General features: G+C 37.1%; 1 protein-coding gene and 1 pseudogene across 1 annotated transcript in view; one reads left to right on the top strand and one right to left on the bottom strand.

The window, feature by feature from the left end:
- Nucleotides 1–24,610, top strand: part of TMC1 (transmembrane channel like 1) — a 154,204-nt gene that overhangs the window by 36,635 nt on the left and 92,959 nt on the right. Inside the window, exons 5-6 of the mRNA XM_030814125.1 lie at nt 16,302–16,392; nt 18,616–18,697. Of these exons, the coding sequence (XP_030669985.1) occupies nt 16,302–16,392; nt 18,616–18,697 (173 nt within the window). The remainder of the gene's footprint in view (nt 1–16,301; nt 16,393–18,615; nt 18,698–24,610) is intronic.
- LOC105738444 lies at nt 17,325–17,990 on the bottom strand (annotated as a pseudogene).

Genomic DNA, 24,610 nt, shown 5'->3' with positions numbered 1-24,610 from the left:
TAATCTTTCTTAGTTATGCATGTACCATTTTACCATAGTTACCTGGAGATATTTTTGTCTCTGCCTTAGTTTGGCAGGCTTTTCAAGTGGCTCACTGAGCTACTGTTTCTATTCTTTTAGAAAGTTGTGGAGGCATTTATTACTCTCATAACTGCCTCAAAATCTCAAGCACATGGCCTAGTTAAATCGTCTTGAGGTTCTGCCCATATGGTTGCAGACGGATATTAGTCATTGGAAAAAAATGGGTCTAAAATGATAATATTCAAAGATGTTTTCCAATATTCTTGGCAATCTTATTCACTAATTTCCACGAACATTTAATTAGCAAGAATTTAAAGAACTTTGTCGTAGTTTCCTGCTGCTATAATAGAATATCACAGACTGGATAATATATAAAGAAAGGAAATTTACTGGGCTTATTGGGCTTATGGTTCTGGAGGCTGGGAAGTCCAAGAGGCATGACACTGGCACCTGGCAAGGGTCATCTGATTGTGGAAGGCATCACATGGTGAGCAAGGACGAGAGACAGAGAGAAATGGGGCTGTATTTATCTTTTTATCAGGAGCCTACTCTGTGATACTAGCCCACTCTCATGGTAACCACATTAATCCATTCATGAGGATAGAGCCCACATGGCCGAATTATCTCTTAAAGATCCGATCACTTACTACTGTTACAGTGGCTTAAGTTTCCAACACATAAACTTTAGGAGACATAGTCAAACCATAGAAATCTTAAAATTCAAATAAACAGGGATTTTTTTTTAGTAGCACAGTATAAAGTGATAATAATAAATATCAGATATAAAAAAGTTCCAAAGTTCTTTTTAGATGGATAAATCATGGTTACTATTATCTTCTTAGTTACATTTCATTGCACCCTGTTTTCTGTGGTATTATCAGTCAACATATTATATATAGTAAGACATTAAATTTTCTGAGCTTGCCAGGGCGTCCTGTCCCCTAACAGTTTTTGATAATGATTTATCAAATCTGTACTCTTTAGAATTTTAGCAGTCAGAAACAGTTGATTTTCACAACCTTTGTTAGACTATCCATGATGTTTTTTGGAAAGGTAGTTAAAAGGATAAATACATTAATTATCATAAAATTATCTAGGAATGCTTTTAAATACATTTGACATAATACATTAACAGTAAAAGGAAAGCAAATATGCACCTAATAAGCACAAAATAAGATTAATCAGAGAAATGTGTCCTTGCTGTTTTGGGGAAGAGTTATCCAGATCTCAGGTAAGGTACTTTTTGTGGAGATAACCTTTTGTTTTATGAAGCTTGTCACAAGATAACAATCAAGGCATTTTTGTGGCCATCTTTATGTATATGAGCAAGCAATGGCAAGTGAGATACTAGTTTGGGGGCTTAAATAAGATAAAAGTAGTTAAACTTCATTAAAATGCACGTATTAAAATAAATTTTGAAAAACATTGTATTCAAATATTGTATTAGGGTTCTCTTAGACAGACAACTCATAGGATACCCCCACACACACATTTTATGTGTGTATTTATATATATATGTATATACACATACACATACATACATATATATACAGTTTATTAAATATTAACTTACATGATCACAAGGTCCCACAACAGGCTGTCTGCAACCTGAGGAGCAAGGAGAGCCAGTCCCCAAATCAGAACTGAAGAACTTGGAGTCCGATATTCGAGGGCATGAAGCATCCAGCACAGGAGAAAGATGCTGTCTGGGAGGCTAGGCCAGTCTCTCATTTTCACGTTTTTCTGCTTGGTTTATAGTCACTGGCAGCTGATTAGATTGTGCCCACCAGATTAAGGGTGCATCTGCCTTCCCCAGCCCACTGACTGAATGTTAATCTCTCTCTTTTTTTTTTTTTTTTTTTGAGACAGAGTCTGACTCTGTCGCCCAGGCTGGAGTGCAGTGGCACGATCTCGGCTCACTGCAAGCTCTGCCTCCCGGGTTCAAGCCATTCTCCTGTCTCAGCCTCCTGAGTACCTGGGACTACAGGTGGCTGCCACCTCGCCTGGCTAATTTTTTGTATTTTTAGTAGAGATGGGGTTTCACCGTGTTAGCCAGGATGGTCTTGATCTCCTGACTTCGTGATCCACCCGCCTTGGCCTCCCAAAGTGCTGGGATTACAGGCGTGAGCCACCGTGCCCGGCATCAAATGTTAATCTCTTTTGGCAGCACCCACACAGACATGCCTAGGATTAATTCTTTGTACCCCTCAATCCAATCAAGTTGACACTCAGTATTAACCATCACAAATATCGTAACAAATTGTGTGAAAGGAGGAAAGGGGAATAGTTTTACATTTCAAATATAAGGGGTCCAAGATTCCCTTTTATAGTTATAAAAATTAGAAATTTTTAAATAGTATGAATCACTTATTTCAAATAGTTGTGTTTATGATGCTTTTGTAATATATATGCATAAGTTTACATATATATTTATATATGTGTGCATGTATATATAATGTATAAATACACAAAGGCACTCATATCTACATAATGATACATGATTCTTTGGATGAATTAACTTTTACATTTTATGCATACACTCTTATTGTGTTTCTTGACCAGTGCTCGGTCACAGGGATCAGGACAGGTTAGAAGGGAGGCTATGGGAGGACACTGTAAAATATTAACACAACTTAATTCTGCAGAAAGACCAGTTCACATAGGAACATGGTGTCCTCTGAGGGTGCCCTTACCCAAGCTGTGCTCCGCAATTGCTTAGGACAGTCTTCCATGTCTAACTTTGTCATGTGGCAAACAGTCAAATTTACCAGGTAGTCCTAGTGATTTGCAGAGCTCACTGAAATGCCATCGTTTAAAAGCATCATTTTAAATTTATTGTCCACTGATAGATCAAAAGATAGAATACCCTGTTCCAAGAGAAAACTAAAGACTTCTATTAGAAAAATTTAGGTTTAGCACTTCTAAATATCACTACACAACATTTTGAAAAATGTTTTGAAAAAAGTTATAGTGCTTAGAAATATTTAGAAGAATATAAGCACACAGGTATTGTGTTGAAACATGTTACCCACACTTTCAATGCAGGATGCTTCTTCTCACTTTGGGGCAGCACTTTGTGAATTTTTCTGTTTCACAGTACTCAGAATTCATTAGAACATGTTTGATTAGAATGCACATGAGGCAAGCAAAATTAGCATAGTCTGTCTACCAAGCCACGTAGATGGCCTTGCAAAAAGCTGAATGCTAGTATATCTAAGAATATGAGATTACATGTATGATTCGTGGTGGAAATGTCTCCTTTGTTAGATAAATTCCTGCAAACCAATGCCTGGAATGCCCTCTCTGCCTACTCGAATTCTATTAGCCTTTTAACATCCGTTTGAATTCTTTTCTCATCTACAATATCTTTAGCAACTCTCAAACCTCCATTGCCCTCTCCCTTTTCACTTCAAGGCTGTCTTGCATTGTTATGTAACTATTTCATGGGCCTAGAGCTCGTTTTTCTTAATAAAGTTTAAGCTGTAGAAAGGAATTCATATATTTCCTTGATTTCTTTTAAACACTTAACACATTAAGAACACAAAACATACCCAGTAATTACTTAAAAAAAAAAAAGACTAAGTAAAATGGACAATGAAAGAATAATAGAAATAAAATGAATTTGTCTATCAGCCAGAATTTTGGGTGGGTCCTCCTCATAGCTATGTACAGCAATCTATAATTTCAGTGCTATTTCTACCTATTTCTAATAAAAATATTCCCACAGTAAAGGCGCAAGGGGAAATTCCACCATTTTGCAACATTTTGGTGATTAGAATTATTGAGGTACGGTTTTAGACAGAGCTTCCTTCTTATTCTTGGGCTGGTGATTTTAAGATTCATTTGTGGGTTTTAGGTCACATTCTCCCCACATCTCATTTCTGCTCAACACAAGAACAGTAAGAGTAAGCTGGGATGCCTTAGGGATATGGCCTGAAACTCTGCAGCCTACATAATACTGTCCCTACCTTCAGATATTAGCGTTGCTAATAACATGCTCAACTGATTCATTGAAACAGAAGACAAAAAAATAAACAAACATAAAATCATTTTCATAGAGCTTAAAGAGACTATCCAGAGAGACATTTATAAAGTTACCATTATAAAATGCTTCACACTAAGAAAGAATTCATTACAATAATTTGGTTGTAAATTGTGTAAAATTCTTTTTCCCTCCATCAATTTTAGATTTATTGGTGGGAGCCTTGTAAGTCAGACTGACAAAAAACAGATTAACAAGAGAAAAACAAGCAGAAATTTATTACCATGTATATCCCTCTTACTCATGGGACCGACCACTCAGGGATGAGTAACTGAAAGAGGAGGTTAGAACTTGAGCTTACATAGCATCTTAACAAAAGAACAATACATTTTAAAAGAAGTGACAAGACAAAGGAAAAGGACTTTGAGTTTCTAGGATGGTAAATGATGGGAAAGCTAATATATGGGGGAACTAATGGAAAATAAGGACTATTTAGTAAAGCTTGTCGTGCAGATTCTTCTGGTGCTCTCTCTTGACTGATAGGAATAGTCTTCAGTGATTAACTTCTGTCCTTCCAGGTAAGAGGGGAATGAAAATAATACCTTTATATATTTATCTCCTGCTTTTAGGCAAAGGGGGAGAGCAGAGAGCTTTTCTTGTATCTGGTTCTTCTTGATTGCTTTCATCTTGAAATAATCTTTATACCATATTTTTGGCATATTTTTTGTCATAATATAGCACATAATCCCGATATGGCATATTTTGGGGTGCCGTATTCTGCTACACTCCAAATTGTCTCTACCCTTATGTTATCTTAGCAGATAATAGTACAACCTCCCAAATTTTGGTTTCCTTCTGTGAGGAAAACACAGTTTGTGCTGTCACCAGTATTGTAGCTCCTGGGGTAACCTGTGTGGTCTCCTCTCTCTTCTCCCTGCTGCTGTAATACAAACAAAAAGAAGGTTTAAACCGTAAATTGAATCTTAAAGCAATCAAGTACAAATCAGAGTTAGGAAAAGTTTTAATCAGCAGGTAGAAAAAGGATCTAGTGCGCTTTTATTTTTAAATTTTTCATTAAGCCACTAAAGCCCAGCTTGTTATTTTTTCCTAGTTTCATCTAAAATTACCCTAAGATGCCGGCATGACCTCTAGGGTGTGACTAAAATGTGTTTGAGTCTTTATTTGACATTTAAGCCAGCCATGAAAATTAGCATTGTTTTAGAGCTCTAGGGAGCAAAGAAGTCATCTTGAGTCTGAAGAATTTCTGTGGCAGTAACTTGGAATTTCATGCAAATTTGACCTGTCCAAGACTTGCTTTAATTATTCACCAACACCAGCATCTGGCTTTAACACATCTCCATGAGTATCATCAGAACTAGAGAAAAAAAATTCCCTTAAGAAGTTTTTGTACATAGGTCACTCTCGTGTTTGTTGCTGATAAAAATTTTAGAGGTCTTAGTAATCTAAAAAATATGTATTCTACCTGTGAAGTGGTACTATCCAAAAGGAACTATACCAAAATACATCAGACATAAAAGTTAAGAGGTTATATAAATGCACATGCAATTCTCTTTTTGTTTGTTCTTAGTTTATTTACTGCTTGTTTTCAGATAGTCAGTCATGTAGTTACTCTTTAGAGATGTAAGATGAAGTATGGACATGAAAAGTAGTTATTTACCAAAGGCAATTATCAAGTATCAAAACATACAGAGTACTTACTGCCAGTTCAGGGAGACAACAAAACAATTATATATAATATAGTAGCTTTTTAGCCCAATCTTCCAATAATTGCTTGGCCAACATGCTAAATTTAAGAGTTCTTTACCTCTTAAATTTGGTAGTCTCAGTAAATAAAATTTGGTTAGTTCTGCAGGGGCAGAAAGATGTGACACTTTGTCCCCATCGTGAGGTCACAGACAACACTTCTCTAATGAAAGAGGGTTCACAAGAGAAAAACATAACACATTTATTTAACCAAAGTTTTATATGACATGGAAGTCTTCAGAATGAAGATTTGAAGACCCAAGGAAAAACTGTCCATTTTTATGCTTAGATTCAATAAAGTGATGTAGAAGTGTTATTAGACAAACAGGGTATTATCTAATAGTAATGAACTGAATGGGGAAACCCAGCAATACCTGTCCAGATTCTTCTTGGCCTCACTGTTGTAACATCTCTTCCCCCTCCTGGTTTATTTTGGTATAGTTCCTTTTAGACAGTACTACTTCACAGATAAAATATATATTTTTTGATTATGAAGGCTACAATTTTTGTCAGCAACAAACATGAGAGTGTTTCTTCCTCCCTTGACCTACTATTGACCAAGACTAGGTCATAGAATTTCTTTATGGCCACCTTCTAGACAGAAAGGTAGAAAAGGTTAGAGTAATAATTCTTGTTTTTATGGCAGGCTTTGGGGAAAAGGGGGTTTTAGTTTCTACGGCCTGCCCTGGGGAAGGGGAACTCTGAATTCTATGGCTGGTTTTGGGGAAGAATGAGGGGTGAGAGTCAGGAGAGCAGGAGAAGGTCAGAGAGACCCTGGCTCTGATGCTGCTACTGAGGACTTCCAGTGTCCTTTAGTTCAAGGTGCTTGGCATGCCAAAGCAGCACATTCAGGATCTCATTTTCTGAGCCCAACGGTTCCATATTCTGCCCCCAACTTATCGCACGTTGGAATCGTTCGTGGACTTACAAAAATATTGATGCCATATCCCAGCCCTAGAGATTGTGACTTAATTTAGCTGTCCCCAACATTTCTGACACAAGGGACAAGTTTCATGGACAACAATTTTTCCATGTACTGGGGCTGGGTGAGGAGATGGCTTAGGATGATTCAAGTGCATTACGTTTATTCTGCACATTGTAATATATAATGAAATAATTATACAACTCACCATAATGTGGAATCAGTGGGAGCCCTGAGCTTGTTTTCCTGCAACTATATGGTCCCATCTGGGGGTGATGGGAGACAGTGACAGATCATCAAAAATTAGATTCTCATAAGGAGTTCACAACCTAGATCTCTCACATGTGCAGTTCACAATAGGGTTTGCACCCCTATGAAAATCTAATGCGACTGCTGATCTGACAGGAGGAGGAGCTCAGGTGGTAATAAGAGTTAGCAATGGGGAGTGGCTGTAAATACAGATGAAGCTTCACTCACTCGCCCACCACTTGCCTACTGTGCAGCCCGGTTCCTGACAATCATCTGGTCTTCTCACTGGTATTCATTCGTTCAATTAGCATTTGTTGAAATTCACATCTATGCCAGGTGCTAAATTCACATCTGTGCCAATGGCCACGACCTGACAATCATCTGGTCTTCTCACTGATGTCCATTCATTCAATTAGCATTTGTCGAAATTCACATCTATGCCAGGTGCTATATTAAGTACTGGGAAATTAGTACAAAAAATATAGACCTTGGAGATTCCAGTGCAATGGTAAAAATGGACTAGAAAGCAATACATTGGGATAACTACTGCAGAAAGGTCAGAGGTTAAGTCACACTACCTAGGGGGTGGAGGGGATTGTTGGAAAGAAAGAAAGGATCAGGAAAGGTTTTGTGGAGGAGCTGTAGTGTTGGCCTAACTCTAGAACCGAAGATAAAGAAAAGGAAGAAAATAGGTGTAGGAGAACAGAAAGGGCATCTTAGAGAAATGAAACAGCATATATAAAAGCCTGGATGCATTAGAAATCAACTTGCAGCCAGCCTCTCATCTTATGTTTTCTCTAACTTATCTTGTATATCATTGTTGAAATTTTTCTCACAGCACTGTATTACACCCATCAATTTCCTGCTCAAAAATACTCTGGATCCTTATTAATAACAGAATGAATTCTGCACTGCTGACCTGACATTAGGGCATGCCAGCTCCTCCTCTAAAGCATTTAAACTGTCCTCTTCATTGTCTATCTGAAGACCCCAGGTATGTTTTCATCTCTTCATTTTTGCTTGTGTCATTCCCCTGCACCAGAATGTCCTTCTTACTCCTTTGACCATGTAACTGAATCCTCCCTTTGTTCAGGGTTCCTTGATACCACTCCATCTCTCATCTCAATCTTGTAGCATTTATGTTTACTTTTACTATTCTTGTTTGTTAGTAATTAGATGGTGCCCTAAATATTTATCTATATCTTTACTTTTTAATGGAATTGTAAATTCCTTACAGAAAAGCATAGGACCACATTCCTTTATCTCTCTTTCTGCATATGGCACAATGCCTTAAAATAAATAAAATTTATATTTTTATTACTGATAACAAGACTGAATGACAATAATATAATGAGTTTGGAAAATGGAGAAGCCAAGCATTTGCATAATTGCCTAGTCTTTGATCATTGATGCACACTACTTTTACATAATTATAACGAGAGTATACAAATTGTTCTGTATTCTGAAATTTTACTTGACATTGTATCATCAACATTTGCTATGAAAAATAATAAATATCAGCTGGGCAAGGTGGCTGACACCTATAATCCCAGCACTTTGGGAGGCCGAGGTGGGCAGATCACTTGAGGTCAGGAGTTCGAAAACAGCCTGGCTAAAAGGGTGAAACCTTTGTATTTGTAAAAATTTGTATTTGTAAAAATACAAAAAAATTAGCTGAGTGTAGTGGCACAAGCCTGTAGTCTTAGCTACTTGGGAGGCTGAGACATGAGAATCGCTTGAACCCAGGAGGCAGAGATTGCCTTGAGCCAAGATTGCACCACTGCACTCCAGCCTAGGCAGACAGAGTGAGTCTCTGTCTCAAAAAAAAAAAAAAAAAAAGAGATAAATTTCTTTGGATAATAACTAAAAGCATCATTTACCCATGGTGTGCCAGGTACTGCTTTGCTTACACTGTTTCAACTTTTGTATGTATGTCCTTATTCCAATTCTATGAGGTAACACTGGTGTTATCCTGGGGAAACTGGGAACACTGAGCTCAAAAAGAATAGAGCTGTGCCACTTACTAGGTGACATTGGATACTTATTTTACTTAGCGAATCCTCAGTTTCCTTATCTCTGAGATGGGGATAATAATAGTTCCCACCTTTCAGGATTTTGAGGGGATGAAGTGAGATGATGGACACGAATGGTGCCTGGCATATGGCCAACACTCAGTGTGCGTTAGCTCTTGCTGCTGTCACTGTTGCTGGTCCCATTTTACAAGTCAGGAAACTGGATCAAAGACATTTAATAACCCTCCCCAAATCACACACCTGGTGTGTGACAGAGCCAGGATTCAAACCCCTGTCCCAATTATGACATGAGATAGGGATCACAGAATTTAATACAATGTTGTCCAAGTGTAACATTTTACAATTTAGTGCTGCAGAGAACATGTGCAGAGTTTTGAGAGAAAACACAGTTGAATATCTTCAGATTATCTTCTGCTTGGAGAGAAAGAGAAATCGAGAGAGAGAGAGAGAGAGAGAGATTCCCAGGGGCCTGAGCTCTCTACAGCAGCATGGCATGGCTGGAGCAGAGCTCAGGATAGAATTCCCGACTGCCTCCTCCCAGGCGGTGTCATAACTGGGGCTTCTGAAGCCCAACACCTGGGCCCTCTCCTTGGGTCTCAAATGGAGGGTTGAATCCTCTCCTGCTCGCTTACTGACAAGAACAATTCCCACTTTCAATGGGGTAACAGTCTGAGGGGAAATGGGCTGGGGTTTTGCCTGGAAGTATCTAGTTATTTCTCAACTTTGTAGTTTGGAGACAGCATAAAAACTGAAGTCAGCCTATTAGTACTATTGCTGCTAATACAGCCATCCACCCTTATCAGAGGGGAATACCTTCCACGGCTCCCCGTGGATTCCTAAAACCAAGGATACTACTGAACCTGATAGCTGTCAATCAGAACATATTCCTGTTTATGTCTTCCACCCACACATTTAATGCCTTTTCTATCTTAACTAAGCACTTATCACACACTGTGGCCACAACTTTTGCAGTTTGAAGTACAACAGAAAAACTAGCAAGAATTTCTTTTCCCTTCTTCGCAATTTCAGGAAGAGAAGACGTCTTACCATAGGTCTTAGCAACCTCAGCATACATTTTTTTTTCTGCCCTCATTAGGTTGAGAACTTTCCCTTTTTCACTTAAAGGAAGCACTTTGTGGCTCCTCTTTGGCATATCCGAATTGCCAGCATCACTAAACTTATGCATTGGGGGCATTATTAAGTAGAATAAGGGTTACTGGAACATAAGCATTGTGATACTCTGACAGTCAATCTGAGAACCCAGAGGGCTACTGACTAACAGGAGGAGAGCACAGACTGTGTGGATTTGCTGAACAAAGGGAAGATTCACTTCCCAGGCTGTACAGCACAGGATGGCGTGAGATTTCATCATGCTACTCAGGACAGCACACAATTTAAAACTTATGAATTGTTTATTTCTGGAATTTTCCATTAAATATTTTTGGACTGCAGTTGACTACTTGTAACAAACTGTGGAAACCAAAACTGCAGATGAGGGGGAAATAGTGTAATAGTTACTGCTTATACTGCTCTTGCTATTTGCCATGGACTAAGCTAAACACATTACATACATTATTTTCTATAATGGATGCAACAATCCTACAGAGTAGCTACTATTATCTCCATTTTATAGATGAAGCAACTGGGCATCTTAACCATTCCAGCTACTGCCATCAGCATTTGCCTTAGGAAAAAAATGTGCTTTGAATAATCACTTCCAGTATTTGGGATGATTTTCGATAATTCTACCAGCCTAACTATGAAGTTATATTATCTAGGAGGCCTCTCGTTCTTATTTTTAATCTTTGTACCTTCGAGTAGCTTCTAACTTCTGTAACTCACTCCCACAGTAATATTTCAGGAGAAGCCAGGTTCTCTAGACTATTGGTTAAATTCTTTTAAATGGCAGTGTTTGTTATGAAAAGACTTTTCATTCTTCTGGTCCCTTCACTGGAAACAGCTAGAAAGTACAAGTTTTGATTACAGTTGCCTAAACACCAGTTTTGAAATGTCTTCCATTTACTTAAGCAATAAATTGGTTGCTCAATCATACTATCAAACTGAAAACAAGAGGAAAGGAAAGTCATCCTAACCTAACCCAAAAGGGGAACATGTTTCCTGGGATGAGAATGTGTCAAAGGCAGCATAGCATGACCTAACACTTTTGTGTAATCATGGTTGTATCATGTGTTATGGGTAAATTGTGTATTTTGTAAGTTAGTCCAGTGTGTGCTTCTTCAACTAACTGTGAAAGCATTCTTGAAAGACCGTGAAACCTTATTATTCTAATTACCAACACAACGGATTGATAAATGAATGATGAGGCCAGGTATTATTGTCATTAAATAGACCTTGCTCAATTATTTATCAATGAGTCTGGGGTTACAGCTCAGAGAGCTGTGCATATTGTGGCACAGTATGCTTGAGTTCTGAGACCTGAAGACCAGATTAGAGTCTTGGCAGGTGGCTTTTGTTGAACGCAATTCAAGGGGGTGGTCCACATTTGTTTCAGTCAGACATTTGGATGGTTTGAAGCCAACAGATATTCAAAGTTTATCCACAAAAGCCTATTTCATTTTAACCATGTAGAAAAATCTCTTTAATTTATTCAGATAAGTACAAATGAGTAGGAGAATGGATTAGCTGTAGAAAAACATATATGTAAAGATGTTTTCTTGCATCTTAGTGTTCTAAAGACTGTTCTTTATTTTCTTAGATTCTGCTAACTGTCATGGACACTTCAGTGTTCTGTATTGATCAATGTTTATCTTCATATTAGATTTGTTTTTGTACCTTGTTTCTAATTGTACAGTGAAATATGTTTTCTGGTTAAGAAATATGTTATCAAGGAGGATAGGAATGGGTGATACTAGTTTTTTTCCATCCTGAAATCATGCCAGCTCATTGCAAAGGTCAGCCTTCAAAATAGTATTAAGGCATGCCCTCTCCTTGAGTCTCTGATCTCTTGCAGCCCAATATCCCTTCTTGAAGGCCTGTCACCTGCAATAGTACTTTCTTACATCCTAAGAGCATCAGATATGGGGGATAAAGAATCTCTTCTTGCTAAACAATTATTCTTGGTCCACCCTGTGCCCCCTGGCTTTATTTTAAACCCATCCCTAACATATCTGATGAGTTGAGTCTAGTAATTCTGTCTTCGGTGGGCTATGGGGAGGAGGGATTGGCTAGAATGGCTGTTCAGGGACCTCTTTGGTATAAAACTTGGGGGGAGGGGGTGGCAGGGATCTCTCAGAGAATGAAGGAGGGGATAGAGCATTGGGGAAGAAAAGAAATTCATACCTGAGATTATGTAATAGATAATAGAGTCTGGACTTCTGTTTAAAAACCAGAATCAAGATATATATGTTGAGGCTAGTGCGGGGTAGTAATTGAAAGGGAAATACGAAACTATACCTAGTGTCAAGGAAAACTGACAGTAATTGAAGAGACAAAAATAAAACGTGTTTATATTGTTCAAAGGAAAATGATATTTATAACACCTGACAAAAACTTTATTAATGCCATGTAGACAGGGTTCTATATTATTAACTAAGTTTATAATTAATTTTGTAGTGATTTTAATTTGGCTGTTACCTTGGCTTCCTTCTCTGTCTCTTAAGTTTTGCTAGTTTAATGTTCACGAGCTCACACAATTAAAAATCTTGGTAGAAATATGGAGTAGCTATTTCTTTACATTCTGTTTAGAACAAAGTTGTGCTTTCGAATTGACCACTTATCTAGAAAGTGATATAAATCTAATAAGCAAAACTGGATGTCTTTTAAATTATCTGTTAAATACCTAGAGCAGTGGAGATGTCCTGAAAGTGAGCACTTTATTACACTTGAAAAACAAATTTTAATTTTGCTACTAAGAAGAATTTCCATTTCTCTATTTATATGTGTTCATTATTCTAGAGATTAATATGATAACTCCTATGTATACTTAGCTTTATGAATTTCAAAATTCTTGATGCCAAATAACTGAAGTATAGTCAATTCTGCCATAACATGGTGTATGGGTTCCTAAAGATCCTACACTATGCAAAACTGGGCAATAAAAATACATTTTACTAAAAAAGTGGGGATAGGCACACAATACATAGAAACATCACTAGTGGCACATTACAAAAAATATGGGAATTTAGTAAAAATGACAGCAATATTTTATACATGTTAATGGTTAAGAAATTTACAATAAATATGGCAGTTTACTTTGAAAAAGACCTAACGTTCCCTTGTGGAAGTTGGCCTTCAAAAGGGTGCAGCTTGTGAGTTTTTGAGAAGTGTTGGGAGGAGAGTCATTGTTGTCCCAGTTGTGAGCAAGTGGGACTTTTCTACCTGTGTGGGGAAGTGCGGTAGCTGATGGATATGGTGTGTGGATTTTGTGTATTCCTACGCTGCTTGGTTTAGCTGGGTGCAGTTTTCTGCATTTACCTGGTGTTTCTTGTGGATAGAATCACACATAAGCAAACCCCAAACTTACGTTATGATCAAATTGTTCTGTAATATATCAATCATGTTAGAACAAGGTCATGATTTCAAAACCAGCATTGCCGTAGAATTGACTGTGTAATAATCCCTTCAACACTTTAACATCTATGATCCCACCTTGTTCTTGCCACCATCTTGGCAAGCAGGGGTGCAATTGCCTGACCCTTTGTTTGTTTTCTGGGAAATCCTGACCTATTAAAAGTCACACAGTAACTGAGGGAACCTATGTTAGACCTTGCCTAGGTCTGTGTGAGTCTGAGGCAGGTGTGCTTTCCTCTGAAAAATCAGACATTCATGTATGTGGGACAAAGAGCATCAGAAACATGGGCAAGGTCATAGAGACATATCCCAGAGACTGGATTAGAACCCAACTTGCTTGATTTTCTGCTTAGAGGCTTCAGTTCACCATTTTAGGAAGTGCCTGCTGGCTGCCACTCTCCCTCCTGTCTTATCACATCTAAAACACATTGTTAATGCTTAGATAGGATGTGTTTTCTTCACTGCATGGATCTAAAAACCCAGCTGTGAGAACTCAGTTTCTAATTTTTGCCATTGCTTTATTGGATATTTTAGAATGTGCAAAAGGTTTTAGAAATTGTTTTTCAACTAATTTTACCAGCGCAGAGGTCGTGTCAAATGTCAGGGTGTTTGACAACAAGGCCAGTCTAGTCTATCAATTGAGTTTCAGAGAAGATTAATGATAAAGGGTGCAACCCCAAAGTCTGGGAATGACTTTGCTTTCAAGCATTAATTATTGTGGAAAATAAAATTATTAGATACTCCCTTGTCTACATCTACCCCAAACTATGTCAATCAGCTCTATTTCTAGAAGGTTTACATTTATTAAACACTCCCTGTGGTCAATGCAATGGTCAATGCTATGGAAGCTACAATAAGACAAGATATTGTTTCTGCTATCAGGAAACTGATTTGGGAGTTCTGTTTGATGACCCGAAGAGAATCTTTACCACTGTGCCCATATTTTTATGCCAGAATATGGGTGGGTGCACATGTACGGGTGAGTAACGAGGCCCCACTCCCTAGTATTAGTTTTTTGGTCACTGCATATTGTAAAATTCTGAGTTTGGCGCGGATACTAAGGAACATCTTACAAAAAAAAATTCCTCACTGACCTTTTTTTTTTTTTTTTGAGACAAGAGTCTCACTCTGTTGCCGCAGGCTGGGGTGCAGTGGCACAATCACAGCTCACTGCAACCTCTGCCTCCCAGGTTCAAGTGATCCTCATGCCTCAGCCTCCCCAGTAGCTGGGACTACAGGTGCACACCACCACACCTGGTCAATTTTTGTATTTTTAGTAGAGGCAGGGTTTCACCATGTTGGCCAGGGTGGTCTTGAACTCCTGACCTCAAGTGATCCGCCCACCTTGGCTTCCCAAAGTGCTGGGATTACAGGTATGAGCCACTGTGCCTAGCCAGACCCTTCATTTTTAAAAGTTGACTTTATATATTAATAGGAGTTTAATTATAGTCATATGTTGAAGGGTCTTCTCTGTAAAACCACATATTCCAGGGGCCATCCAACTGAGGACAGCATTGCACTTGTGGAACCACAATCCAGGCTTGGATTATCTGTTTCTATCATGACAGAGGCTACTCCATCACTTAAACTATATGTTCTGCAGCCCCTGAGAGGTGAAGACAAGCCTGGGTTGCCTCTATTTGTAATTTTCTTTTCTGTAAATTTTTTTTGGTAAATTGTTTTTCAAACAAACAACAAAAATGACTGTCCCAGTCAGTTCAAGCTGATAGAACAAATGACCATAGACCGGGTGGCTTAAACAACAGGCATTTATTTCTCACAGTGCTAGAGGCTGAAAGTCTAAAATCGAAGTGCCAGCATGGTCGGGCTCTGGCAAGGGCCTTCTCCCAGGCTGCAGATGGCTGGCTCCTTGTGTCTTCACGCAGTGGAAGCAGGGCTAGCTAGCTCTCTGGCCACTACTTATAAGGGCACTAATTCTATTCATGAGGGTTCTAACCCCATGGTCCAATTACTTCCTAAAGGCCCCACCTCCAAATACCATCACATTGGAGATTAGATTTCAACATACAGATTTTGATAGGGACAAAAACAGTCTATAACAATGATCAAACAAGGTTACAAAAATTGTAGTGTATGTAGTGTGCTTGCATTATGTTTTGATGAATTAATGTTTTTTATTATGCATACCAAAGAAACTAATGCAACTGCTGTAAATGTATAAATATTTGGGAGTAATGTTAAAGCTCACATTTAAAGCCCTTTCTGAATGTGAGGCCGAAAGTATTCCTTTTCTCTCTTTATCGTCTCAACCCCAGAATGATTTACAGAATGATTTTTCTGTTTTTCTGTTTTAAGTCATAATTGCTTTTTTTTTAAAGGATTAAGTACCAGGTCATTAAGTGTGTTCTATGTCAGTTTGACCTAACCTCTCTGCCCTTTTCTTTTTTTCTAAAGGAATTCTTTAAAAAGAAGGAAAGGAAGTATTTTAAAATAAACATTTGACTGCCAGAATCTGATGTAAACTTCAGATTCAATTCTACACACGATAGAAATGAAAAGAACTAGGATTCTCTATCTTGACATTTAGCATCAATTCCCTTTCAATGATTCCAGCTGATTAGTAAGTGAGACTAAAATGTCTTACTGTTCCTGGTCAGCATTTAAACATTTAAACATGGATTGAAAATCTCTGGGTTATGAAATGCAGTCTAGGTTCACCTGTGAAGGATCTGGAAGAAATAAGACTGCAGACCTGGTAAAATCAAATGTCCACTACTTCTATATTCTAGTCATTGCAACTCACCTCCTTTTATCCCTTATGTTATTTTTATTTTCTCAGGGAAGCAAAAAAATTTGTGAGTGAAAATGAAGGGGCTCTTGGGAAAGGAAAAGGAAAACGGTGGTTTGCATTTAAGATGATGATGGCCAAGGTAGGTATTTTTATAGTTGTCTGGTTTATGGCATATTGCCTCTAAGAAGAACATTGCTTCTTTTCTAAAGGGGTGAAAAAATTCTCACATTTTGTATGTATAAAACACAAATACTCATACAGTATATACACAGTATATCTGTGGTATTGAAATTTACAGTGGAGATTTAAAAAATTGTTTTTAGAGGAGTTAAAATGAAAAATAAGTCAAGAAATACAGATTTATGGCAAAAGACTTGTGTGACTTTAGCACTTCCAAATATAAAAGATTGCATTCCTTTTCATTTTCATTCTCTGGAAGTGAAGGGGTTCTGGTCAAGTTGTTTTTCTCAAAGTGTCTATATAGTTTTTTTCTATCAGGAACATCAACTATGCATTGGACAGAAAATAAGAAAACAATAAATGATATACTGATACAAATATAGATTTTGAGGAAAGACAGAAAAGCAACTAACATTTATTTAACACTTACTATGTGCCAAGCACTGAATTGAATTCTTTTATAAAGTTATATTTAATTCTTACAGTAAAGTAGGAACATAGATATTATTATATCCTCTTTACAAATGTTATACCAACTGTAAGCTAAATGTATTCCCATAAAGTTTTGTGAATAAAGTTCATGTATCTTAACTTTCATATATATATATGCACATACAATAGATTAATTTTGTCTGTTTCTACAGTTTAAATAAATGGAATCATATAGTATCTATGCATTTGTTTCTGGCTTCTTTGATGCAATGTTATGTTCACAAGATATACCCACGCTGTTGTGGGAGTTATAGTTCATTTTTATTCATGTGTTGTAGTCTATTGTATAAAGATGCCATGACAATGTATTTACCCATTCTATGGTAGATGGACAGTTGGGCTGTTTCTAGTTATGAGTAATCTTTTTTTTGTTCATTTTTAAAATTAACTCATACACAATTACTTGTCTTCTGGTTTGTTGAAACAATAATGCAGACATTTGCTACAACAATGACTGTTAAAATGGCTGGCCATGAAATCTCCAGCAATACATTCATCTGAAGGGCATTCTTGATGAAGGTGACTAATTTTGCCATTTTCATCCACCTTACGGTATTTCAGGACAGCCAGCTTAACTTTCCTTTTCTTATGCTTATTCTTCTTTGGAGTGGTGTAAGACTTCTTCCTTTTCTTAGCACCACCATGAAGTCTCAACACAAGATGAAGAGTAGAATCCTTTTGAATGTTGTATCCAGACAAAGCACATCCATGTTCCAGTTTCTTGCCAACAAAGATCAGTCTTTGCTGATCAGTAGAAATTCCTGTTTTATCCTAGATCTTGGACTTTGCATTTTCTATTGTATCCAAGGGTTCAAACTCCAGAGTGATGGTCTTTCCCATAAGGGTTTTTAAAGAAAATCTGTGTTTTGGTGGTGGTTCCACTGCAGAAGGCAGATGGAAAAAAAAGCTGGGTAATCTTTTGAACTTCAGACTTGTCTCATGCTATTATTTAGACAATAGTGCCTGTCCAGCTCCCATTTCATCCCAGCATTTGCACAGATGCAAAATTCTCTGCCACATTCTTATTCTTCCTGGTGGTCCTCTTGACCATGGATGACCCAACATTGGAGTTAAATAGAAAGAAGGCCTTTTGCAAAATGATTTTATGACTTGTTTTCTTCTCTTTCAATTAAGCTGACTGATCTGCCGCTACCAGAATGAAGTGTCTCATGTCATAGAACCTACCATCTTGTATTGAACTCACCTATTTGTACACAGACTACCCTAGTAGATCAGAAGGCTTTCAAGACAGGACCTGGAAATAAAAGACAGAAAATAAAATTTATTTTATTTATTATTTTTATTATTTATTTTATTTCATTATTCATATTGAGTCCTCCATACAATAAAAACTAATTAAACACATACTCTGTTCCAATCACCCTATTATGTGCTAATTCCCTGCTTTCTTATTGTCTTATATAATAAATAGCTGTTTCTGATAGGCCAGCATATTTTCCATAAAACAGGGGGTTGATAAACATTTTTTTGTTGAATTAAATTGGTCTGGGGTTAGTGGAGAACAGGGAAACAAGTGAAACCTACTGTTTCCCCCTTTGACTAGAAAGTAATATTTGCTGCCAGAGAGACATTTCCAAGCTTATTGCATTGTAATGTTTTGAGGTGGGGGATAAACATCTTGACAAATCAAGAGGTTGGACTTTACTGTTGTATTTGACTTTCTTTTCAGAAATGGGCAAAATTCCTCCGTGATTTTGAGAACTTCAAAGCTGCATGTGTCCCATGGGAAAATAAAATCAAGGCTATTGAAAGTAAGTGCTCATCAGATCTCAGGTGGAGAAGATTGTCTTAGAGAAATATCTTGTAAGCTTATCAGATGCCTTTCTCAGTTTCTGGACTTTTGGGAAGACTGGAAACAAACAAAAACAATCAAATAAACAAAAACGTTGTTTTTGCCTGCTTTCGTCACTGTGAAGATTTGCTAGCACTTACCAAGGACAATACTGCGGACCCCACTCTCATGTTCTACGTTAGTCCAAAACATTACCATTCTAACCTGGTTTTCTTTCCTATACAGGGAAGTCACTATTGTGCACAATGACATTGAGTTATCTTATTTGGAAGGCAGAGATTTTATTTTGGCAATGAACATGACATTGAGAATATATACTCTCATGAATGTTAGGCAGTAATCAAAATGAACAATGTTTTAAAAAGTAAAGAAGTCAGTCTGGGCGCAGTGGCTCACGCCTGTGATCCCAGCACTTTGGGAGGCTGAGGTGGGCGAATCACTTAAGGTCAGGAGTTCGAGACCAGCCTGGCCAGCATGGTGAATCCCCGTCTTTACTAAAAATACAAAAAATTAGCCAGGCCTGGTGCAAGAGCCTGTAGTCCCAGCTACTCAAGAGGCTGAGGCAAGAGAATCACTTGAACCCGAGAGGTGGAGGTTGCAATGAGCCGAGATGACACGACTGCACTCCAACCTGGGCGACACAGTGAGACTGTTTCAAAAAAAAAAAGAAAGAAAGAAAAATTAAAAGCTCATTTTCAAATCTCCGAAGTAGAATAAACAATAGTCATCCAGGAGCTTGCTATGTGAATATTCACATTGTGCCTTTGTTTTGTAGAATATTCATAGGAAGGAAGAAAGGAGAATGTAGCCAATCAAAAACCTATTTAGTTCAGTGCTTCAGGCTTAGAATAAGGCAAATAAAAATTTTAAAATATTGTAAATAAAAGTAGTAAATTTTTTTTTTAATAATAATCTAAAAAAGGGATAACATTTGAAACAATTTTGAGCACAATCTTACCATATTCTGGTTTCTAACGGTTTTAACTAGGATCTGATTTTTATCCATTCCTCTCTAGATTGGAGGCAGGTTTTCCTGCTGGTTAAGTGTGGCGTTGTATAATTAAAATGGAAGCTCCATAGGGAGATAACACAGCTGATGGATAGCTTGCTGACCTGATTGGGCATGTTTTAGGAGTGGCTAACCCTCGGTTCCCTGTCTCTCAATATCGGATGGCAATTATTAAGTGGCAATGAATTAAAATACATCAGCTTATTAATTGTACCCCCTTCCACACATTCCCAGTGCCGTTTCTTTCTTGCTTTAATTTCCTCCTTAACACTTACCACTATCTAAAATACTATATCTTTAATTTAACTTTTTGATGTAATCTTAATTCATTTTATTTTACATTCATTTCTCCCAATAGACGGGAAATTTAGTTTTGTTCACTCCTGCATTCCACTTGGCACTTAATAAATATGTATTGAATAAAATTACAGACAAACTCACTAAATGTCTACCAATATAGGAAAAAAAGAAAGGAATTTAGAAACATCAAAAAAGAGAAGCCATCATGGATTTCTTAGGTTTCAACTGTACATCTCAAATGTGGTAGGTTGAGAGGCATTGAAAAACAAAAGGCCATTTGGAGCATTAAGGTCCTGATACAATATATATAGTAAGAACTCTGAATTTGGTTTTTGATTTGCTGCAGATTAGCTGTTTGACTTCGAGCCAGTCATTTAACCCCTCTGGACCTCAGTCTACTAATTTATAAAATTATAGGGCTGAGTCTTGATCAGTTGTTAGATAAATCCCAAGAAATTTGTAATTAACGATGGGTAAATATATACATTTGAAAATTATTTTTAAAGCACACTAGAGCAGGTTCCAGCCTATCCTAATAGTAATACCATGCCCATTTGTGTTCCGATAGGCTATAGCCAGTGAAACAAAAACAGACAGAATTATTTTTATTGCCAGAAATTGCATGCAGCAAGAGTTACACATATGACCACCATCCATCATGAGTGTCACAGTAGAAAAGACAGATTGAGAGCTATCCAATAATAACCTTCAGTTATCTCCTCTCTTCTTCTCTTCTTCTAGTAAATTTGGAAAGCCAAGCTGGAAAATTGAGGCAAATGTAGATTATTTTTCTTTCCATATATAATTTATGATTTGGTTAGTTTGTCATGACTTCTTCACTGTTAATGGTGCTTTGTCTCAACTGTGAAGAATTGAGCTTTAATTTTATTCTATCAATATTCACCACAGCACCATTTATTGAGTACCACCATGAGTCAGATGCTCTACAAATATTATTTCATTTAATCTGTAGTGTTCCTGCAACGTGCACATTAACCTTCCTATTTTACGGTTGTGGTTAAGTAACTGTCCCAGAATTAGTAGCAGAGCTGAGATATAAGGCAAAATCTGTCTGGGTTCAAAACGTATGCTTTTCCATGTGTTAGGCTGCTTTCTCCTTTAGGGAAGGTTTTACATACTTTTTCTTTTTAAATATGTTTTGCACCAGTTCCTAAAAAGTATTCTACGAGGCCAATGGCAGGATGAGTAGTTACAGATTTTCTTGATCGTTATCAAGGAATTATTTTTCATTTTCTCATGTATTTACTTTTTAGCGAGTGATTTATTTAATTATATGTTTTGTATTCTATAAGATGCTTAATGTACTGATTTTAATGATAGCCATGAGATTTTGGGCTATAGTGTTAGTTGAAAAAATATGAAACCTATGTAAGAATATATTATTAGAGCATTGGATTGGACTATCTTATAAAAAGTACCCTACTAAATATAGGTAAAGCATGTATCTGTGATCGCCTTTGAAATGGAACTTAATGCAAAATGGGAAGAAATAGGACGTGCAATGGATTTTCTAAGAGTTGAGGACTTTTTGACCCCTACCACCTCTATAGTTTGGACAATCTGTTTAAATCTCTGGTTCTCTGTTTCCACATTTGGGGCTATTACAATATCTACAACATCTTGGGTTTAACTAGTCACTATACAAGATCATTTCCAGCTCAACATTCTATGATGTATAAGTTACGGTCCGTTTTACATGTATATGTAGGCATGTGAAATTCATTAATCATACTTTTGATTGATAAATCCTCAAAAATTTGAATGCAAAACAGATTTATACTAAGAGGGGACTATATAATTGCCTTCTCAAATTCTTTTCAAAATAAAGTTGGTTAAGTGTGTACCCTACTTATAGAATATATATTTAATTATAAAACTGATATAAATGCTTTTCTCTTAAATAAATGGCCATTTAATCTTACAAAAGGTTCAGAAGCATCATTATATTCCATTTCGACATCAGAATCATCTAATATATATCTTGTTTAATCCTCAGATAAGCCTGACATTATCGATTAACTGAGCAAATACTGGATGCCTAACATGTCTCCTTAGGTATGTTTCTAGGCACTATTGCTACTGCCAAAGACAGCAGAGACTCTACCCTCATTGATCCAAATGTGTTAATATGTGTAGGCTTGGATGGGGAAGACAGAATATAATATAAGCAAATAAATAATGAAGGAAATTGTGGATTGTAGTAAGTGGCGTGATCAAAAGAGGAGCTGTTGCCTTCCATTCCCAATAGCCTTTCTAATCCACTTTGCCCCACTCTCTGCTCAATATCTAAATAACACCAAACAAGTATTTTTAAAATGTGGTTTTAAAGGAATCCAAAATTAACAGCCTTCACTGAGTTTTCCCAAAGCTCTGTCCAATAATTTGCAGAATCAAGAGTGGAACTTCCTGCCACAGAGGATACTGTGACATTATGCATCACATGGGAATACTGTGGGGTTTTACTGTCACGTCAGCCTTAAGGGGATCATGCCTAAAACTCGAGGGTTGCTCCTGTGGACACATCTTATTCATCTCATTGAACTGTGTATTTTTCTGAAGCAACTGCATGTTTGTACCCCCAGGAAATATAATCTATACCCATTGTGATGCCAACATTATTATTAAGACCATAAATTAAATAATTGAATGTATTTCTAGCTGGTGATTACAAATTTTTCTCAGGATCAAAATCTACATTTTCCAAATAGTAGATTACATCATCAAAATTATAGTTTCAGAAACCTATTGTTTTTCAGACAGGAAATAGCTTTGGATAGGCAACCCGAAGCACAGGGCTTAAACCTTATGTTTCCTTGCTGCCCTAAGGACTCTAGAAAATACAAATCAAATCTGTCACTTTTAATTCCCTACCCCTAAATAGTTCGAAAAAATTGTGCTTCATATTGTAGCCTAACATGATGGTATTTATATTGTAGTCACACGGCAGGTCATTTAATTGGTCGTTTCCCATTTAGAAATACTCATATTTATCTGCTTGTCTTAGTACCCATCTATTCAAGAGGAAATGATGTGTTATGACAGACTACAAATTACTTTGCCTTAATAATAAACAACCAGAAAGAGGGTTGAAATTTTAACTTTAATTTGAAAGAAACAAGAATATTCAGGACCAAGAATATGCTTAAGCATAAAGCCTCAGTTTAATACATATCAGAGACTCTGTTTTTTTTTTGTTGTTTTTTGTTTGTTTGTTTGTTTTTTGAGACAGAGTCTTGCTCTGTTGCCCAGGCTGGAGTGCAGTGGCACGATCTCGGCTCACTGCAACCCTCTGCCTCCTGAGTTCAAGTGATTCTCCTGCCTCAGCCTCCTGAGTAGGTGGGATTACAGGCTCCTACCATCACGCCCAGCTAATTTTTGTATTTTTAGTAGAGATGGGGTTTCACCATGTTGGCCAGGCAGGTCTTGAACTCCTGACCTCGTGATCCGCCTGGATCAGCCTCCCAAAGTGCTGGGATTACAGGAGTGAGCCACCGTGCCTGGCTGAGACTCTGTTTTTATACATTAATAATTTACTATGGAAGCAGCATTTATCAGTCTGATTAAAGAAAAAAGAATTGGTCATTATGGGCGTCAAATTTGTGAATTTGACTGGCTTTAGCTGATTGATGGATATTATCTATGCCTATTGTTTCAGAAACACATATTCATTACATGTTTATTGTATATATCATAGTTTTAAGAAAATTAATTGAACTGTGTTTTACCTAAGGGGCCATATAGCAGTGTGGTTAAGAGAGATCTATATTTGGAGTCAAACACCTGTAGCTCAAGACGGCCTGTTTTAGAAGCCTGGCTTCCTGGTTTACTAGCTATGTAGCCTATAGATCTAAGTCTCTGTAAAATGGGAAAACAATAGTTCCCATTTCGTAGAGATTGGATGATCATTAAATAAGTTAATACATACAGATCAAATTGGTGTTTGAAACAAAGATTCATTAGATGTTACCTATTATTAATCAACTTTTGATTCAGTCGACGACTGTGTTTAAGTTTTTGTTTCCTGATTCATAGTGGGACTAATAATACTTAACCTCATTAAGTTCTAGTAGCAGCATAATGAGTTGATGCTGATAAAGTTCTTGGAACACATACCTGGCCATCAAGATATGCTAGCTGTTATTATTATTATTACTCATTTTGCTTCCTCACACTGAGAGACTAAGTATGTAAAAATTGCTATTCTTTTCATTTATGCTCTTTTAGTCACACTAATCAGGCATTTCTTTTTAGTGAACTTCAGTTTTAGTGAACAACATCTGGTAGGAGAGAACCACTAGATAAAAGGGTTAAAGAGGGAAGATTTCTTCTTTTTTATTTTTGTGTTGAGACAGGAAAAACTGGAGTTTTTACGACAACCCCTTGTTTCATTTTCTCTACTTTAAGATCTTCGTTTGTTACTGTGTTTTCTCCTCTGCTATTGATAGGTCTAATGTAGAAGAAACTTTGTCTACTGGATTTCTTAGTCTCTTACACCTGTGTCTGGGTCTTTCCTATAATCATTCTAGTTTTAATGAAAACTGT

This window comes from Nomascus leucogenys, chromosome 1a (genome assembly GCF_006542625.1).
Source record: "Nomascus leucogenys isolate Asia chromosome 1a, Asia_NLE_v1, whole genome shotgun sequence".
Taxonomy (NCBI): domain Eukaryota; kingdom Metazoa; phylum Chordata; class Mammalia; order Primates; family Hylobatidae; genus Nomascus; species Nomascus leucogenys.
Note: the sequence above shows the minus strand (reverse complement) of the source record. Positions and strands in the feature narration are given on the sequence as shown.